The following is a 5,387-nucleotide window of genomic DNA, read 5'->3' as shown; positions in this document are numbered from 1 at the left end:
CCAGTTGCCGGATGAGTTTATTGAACCATTTTTGTATTGGAAGGTAGTAAAGTTATTAGATACCAAGCCTTAACATAGTTACTTGATATGCAAGCCAGCTGTATTTTGTACATTCGAACCAAACTTAACTGATAAACTAACTCTGGTTGCAGTTAGTTATGATTGGTTAAGGGTTGTTACAGTTAGTTAGAGACTTCCCCTTCACACACACTGTGTATATATACTTGTAATCCTTCCCTTTGTAATCATTCAATACAATGTTGATTCATTTTCTCTCTATACTTGTAATTTCCTCTATATGGTATCAGTGAACATTGTTCTTCAGCATTCATCATAATTTCCTTTTTCTCTTTCTTTTCTCTTCTTCTAATTCTTCTTCCCTTTTTCCATGGAAGATCCTTCGAGTTCTACTACTTCTCAGTACTCTAACAATGGTGATTCTTGTCCCATTGTCACATCTCTGTATTACCTTCACCCTGGTGAAAATCCTGGTGCTATTCTTGTCTCCCCTCCTCTCATCGGTAGCAATTACCAGTCTTGGAGCAAATCCCTTAGCTGTGCTCTCCTTGCCTAGTCATACAAAATGATTCAAAACAAGGTTCAGGCATATACACCATTTTCTGTATTGGTTATGTATTTGAGGACTACCTAGGAACTCAAGTTATGGTTTTACTGATTCTGTATTCGAGGTGTACCTTTGAGCTCAAATTTAGTAGTTCCTTCGGTTCTCTATTCACCAGGTCTGCTATCAGTATGCTTTTGGTGAGGGAAATATATAAGTTTCTCAAGTTGAAAAGCTAAAGTGTATATTAAGGTAGCTCATGGCAAGTTATATGCTTGCAATACAACAAGTCGTGTTTCCAACGGCTGTTCACTAAAATTGTAAAGATTATAACGTTCATGAATAGGAAGGGGGAACTGAGAGGAATCCATCAGTTAAGGAATTATGCTCATGCTGAGAAGATTGTCATTCTAGATTCTTCGCGAATAAATTCTTCTACTTGTTTTTGGATGTATGATTTTGATTGATCAATGAATGTTGATGGAACAAAAACTCCAAATTCAAAACAAAATCTTTTACTGCATATTTGTTAGGTGTTGTGTCTGAATTTCTGCAGTATTGATCAATGATCGATTTTGAGTACAGTTGATGTGTTTAGGAGTTGTATAAAGGTTTTCCTTGAACCAGAAGACTTATCGCAGACGATTGTCTATTGAGAAGGTTGGTCTTTGCTGTGGTGGGATGCATGAAGTGATTCAATTTAACGTGTCGGCTTCCCTTAATTTGAAGGGGTGCCAACAAAAATTTGCATCGGTATAAACTTTTTTGCTTTCTATAATCTGCTGAGGGAACTAATGGATTTAATGTCTGCAACCTGCAATGTGGGCTTTTTATAACCAGATACTCATTTCATACAATTAAAGAGCTGATAAGTTCAGTTTTGAAACTCCACTTAATGTTCCACTTAGGTACGTTTGGAAGGATGATTTCCGAGGGGATCACAAGAGGCGAGGATTTATTTTTGTTTTTTAAATTAAGGACGCTATAAAAAGTTTTTGAAATGTCATATCATCGTAATGTTATTCTTTCAATTTTTAAATAATCTCAAATATATAACAAAATATTAACTTAATCATCCAAAACTTTCGATCTAAGCAAGCATACCCTTAATTTTGTTGTCTCTCAAATGAGGAATTGAAGTCCTAATAAATCCAAAGAGGAGGATGTTGTGCTTTCAGTCATACACACAAGGACTGTACTGACCTCTAATCGGTCTCTATCCGTACAACAATAATAATGAGACTTAGATATTGTGAACATATAATAAGTACCAAATCACTTATTCGCCATTTGTTTTATGTCATGCGCAACTTCTTTTGTGAATCACTTTGTCAAGTGTCACGAACTAGCTTGACTTTAAAACATCATCATTCAAGCATTCACTTATGTTAATTAACTAGCTCCTTTAAACTTATTATATATTCTTGGCGAATATATATATATGCACTGCTCTATCTTTACAATGAAGCTCTATGCTACAGCGAGCTAAACTTTTGGTGAAAAGAAGATGGACGGTTATAAAGCAAGCACCAAGGCATATATATGCCTCCAAAAAGTTAAACCAATAATCACTTCTGAACAAACGGGTGATATTTTATTTGTATCATATTCTATAGTTATTTTTTATACTATCAACAACTATGCCCGCACGATATAATCAACACCATATTATTATTATAGTATAGAAAGAGAGATAATAATTGAGATTTTCCAAACACTTCTAGATTGGGATTTAAACTTTAAAATGGTGAGAAATGACATTGCTTTCGAATAAAAATAGCTGCCTTTAATTTTGTCACATCATTTATACAATGTAAATTTTCTCTTGGGAGAAATTAGGCCAATCCTTATTCAAAGATAAAGTTTCTACCAATTAAAACTATAAAATCTCATCAAAAGCTACACATTCGCATTTACACTAATTCAATTCAGACTCAAAGCATACAAAATCATCAACAGTCTATTATATCGTATTTGTTTTCTTTGCTTCAGCAGTAGCAGATTCTGGCCAAATTTGTGCAGTCTTCACCTTTGATATGCTTGCCATTACGCTCAATGGAGTTACATCACCAACTACTGTAACCTTCTTGGCTGCAAAGTCTATGTTGAAGGACGTAACCCCTGCCCATTTTATTACCAATACAAAAATAATTATGGAATGTTTTTTCTTTTTTGAATGCAAAGAATTATTGTTTACTTTTATCAAGCAATAAAACGTGACCATAAACATGGTTGTTTCATTTTGAGAAATCCCGTGTTAAAGTGAAGTGAAATTCAATAAATATGAGTATATGACATGAATGTTACATATATATCCAACCAAACACCATGGTTTAGATGGTTGTAATAGCTAGGTGGATGATTAACATGAATTTTAATTACTGGTTTTCAAGAAAGAGGCTATGATTTGCATACCTTGCATTCTGGAGAGATGTTTCCTGACCTTCCCTTCACAACCTTTACAATGCAGAGAAACCCTCAACACCACAACCTGCAACACAATTCATTCAAAAGAAACACTCAAGTCCATTGTCTATACTATACAATGAAAAACTTGCTTATACACATGTGAAATAATTTACACACAGAGAGAAAAGAGATACTAACCTGGTTTGTAGAACTAGACTTTGGAACAGAGGAGCTTGAATACTGTTTAGATGAATGTTTATCTTCATCTTCATGAAGCACTTGAGCATTCTTTTTGTTATCATCAACCTTAGTTAAACCCAAAACAGGTTCATAATCTAATACACCATCCAAAGAAACTGTGTCACCAAGCAAATATCTTGATGAAGTAGGAGGAGTGATTAAATCAGAAGCTGGCTTAACCCAACTCCTTCTTAAAATACTATCAACCGGTTTTGAAGAGTAATTGTTTGCAATATGTTCAGTCACTTTTTCTGTTGTAGTAGTACTTTTCTTCTTCTGATCATGAGTACTCTTTGTTGCATTTTTCTTTTTCTTATCGCTAAGCTTTGAAGTAGTGTTTTTCTTGGCCTTTTCATGGACATGTTTAGGGTTGATGGGTAAAGGAGAAGGTGAACTAGGAGCAGTGACAGTGAGATCTCTTGCTGGAGTTCTTTTTGGATCTGTGATGATGGGGTTGTGGCGATCAATGGCTCTACCACCAAAGTGATTAATGGTGTTGGAAGAAGAAGAAGAAGAAGCATGATTAGTATTAAGACATATGGCTGTTGAGGCTTGTGATGCACAGAAGATTTCAATGCCTTTCATTTTTTGGAATATGATCAGTTAGAAGAATTGATGGTTTGGTTAGAGATTCTGTAGTGAAGGAAAATATAAGGATGGTTGATACTAGTGAATGCTTTTAAACTTCAATTCCTTTGGGATTTTCTGTAAAGAGTGCTTGAAATGGAGAGAAAGAAAACAGAAAGAGATAGGTATGGAAGTGGAAAATTCAGAATTCAGTTTAGATTCTTTGTTTAAGTAGAGTTTAATTGGCATATGTACTAAGGCAAGTGTAAATTAGTTTTACACTTACATTTTGATCCCACTTTTTTTTTTTCAAGTAGACTATTGCCTAGAATTTACTTTTTTTTAAAGGTGAATAAGTGGGGTGTTTGAGCTCCGGCCCCTACATATAATAATTCATGTCCCTACTAACTGAATTATGTTCACCGGAACATCCCACTTTTTTATTATTCATGTTTTACAATTAATTCTAAATGCAATTAAAGAATTATGGTGATGTAGCAATATAATATATGTTTTTATTTAATCTCTGAAAAAATTGTTTATACTAAATGTGCATAGCTTTTAAATATGTTCAAGTGTATGTGCATAGCTTTATTTCAGGTCCAACAGCAATACCCAATTATACATAATTGTCAATACATAACAATTGTTCTGTCAAAAAAAAAACATGACAACTCCAACATTACTGTTAAACGGTCAAAAATTTGAATATTAATACAGAAAAGAAAAAAAAAATGTCATGAATAAATGGTTATAGTCTATTAAAAGAGTAGAATTCATCAATTTTATGATAAGACAGAGCATAACCGAGTGACTTTTATGAGATAAATTAGTCCCTTCTAAAGTTTCTGTTTTTGCATGGCGACTACTTCAAGATAGAGTTCCAACAAGAGTTAATTTTGTGAGAAGACATGTTCTACAACCGAACGGCAACCTGTGTGTCGGTGGGTGTGGAAATTTAGAGCCTGCAGATTATCTTTTCATTGGCTGCAACATTTTTGGGAGTGTTTGGTATTTGATTTGTAATTGGCTTGGCATCTCATATGTTTCTTTAGGATTGGTAACTAATCACTTTTTACAGTTTACTAATTTGGCGGGTATGCCGAGATCTTCCCATTTTTATTTTAAGGTGATTTGGCTCGCTTCTATTTGTGCAATTTGGAAAGCTCGGAACAACTGTGTCTTCAAAAATGCGGTAATAGATCCCCAAAGCATCCTTGATAAAGTGAAGTTCAATTCCTTTCTTTGGCTCTCTTCGAATTGCATTCCGCTAGCTTTTAGTTTTCATGACTAGTGGAGGCATCCATTTCTTCGTATGGGTGGCATGTAATTTTGTCTTTTTGTTTTGAGTTGGTGGTGGCAACCTTCTGGTATGAACAGATTGTGTGATTTATCACTTTAGCACACTTTATTTGAGGTGAATCACTTATTCGTTTGAACAATATAATCCATTTTGATTTGTTAAAAAAATAAAATCCAACACTTTTATTGCTTTCATAAGCGAAATAACTACACTGAACCTACCTTAACTCAATATTTGTTTCCATTATATGAAAGAAAATAAAAACATTACAATCACTATTCACTAGAAAACATGTGAACTTTATTT

The 5,387-nt window shown here is 34.0% G+C and overlaps 1 protein-coding gene across 1 annotated transcript; it reads right to left on the bottom strand.

The window, feature by feature from the left end:
• Nucleotides 1-2,307: 2,307 nt before the first annotated feature.
• Nucleotides 2,308-4,009, bottom strand: LOC11436562 (protein SODIUM POTASSIUM ROOT DEFECTIVE 2). Its single transcript, XM_003625507.4, has 3 exons — nucleotides 3,170-4,009; nucleotides 2,978-3,053; nucleotides 2,308-2,683 (listed from the first exon to the last, which is right to left on the bottom strand). Exons 1-3 carry the CDS (start codon nucleotides 3,794-3,796, stop codon nucleotides 2,526-2,528), a joined length of 861 nt encoding a protein of 286 aa, XP_003625555.1. The 5' UTR covers nucleotides 3,797-4,009; the 3' UTR covers nucleotides 2,308-2,525.
• Between the last annotated feature and the right edge of the window lie 1,378 nt (nucleotides 4,010-5,387).

This window comes from Medicago truncatula, chromosome 7 (genome assembly GCF_003473485.1).
Source record: "Medicago truncatula cultivar Jemalong A17 chromosome 7, MtrunA17r5.0-ANR, whole genome shotgun sequence".
NCBI classification, from domain to species: Eukaryota; Viridiplantae; Streptophyta; class Magnoliopsida; order Fabales; family Fabaceae; genus Medicago; species Medicago truncatula.
The sequence above is the reverse complement of the archived record's forward strand: the minus strand, read 5'-3'. Positions and strand labels throughout refer to the sequence as shown.

Coding starts and splice junctions, on each gene's coding strand:
- LOC11436562 (XM_003625507.4), bottom strand. CDS start 3,796: ATGAAAGGCATTGAAATCTTCTGTGCATCACAAGCCTCAACAGCCATA. Junction 3,054..3,169: donor AGTCTAGTTCTACAAACCAG/GTTAGTATCTCT, acceptor ATTGTGTTGCAG/GTTGTGGTGTTGAGGGTTTC. Junction 2,684..2,977: donor ACATCTCTCCAGAATGCAAG/GTATGCAAATCA, acceptor TAAAATGGGCAG/GGGTTACGTCCTTCAACATA.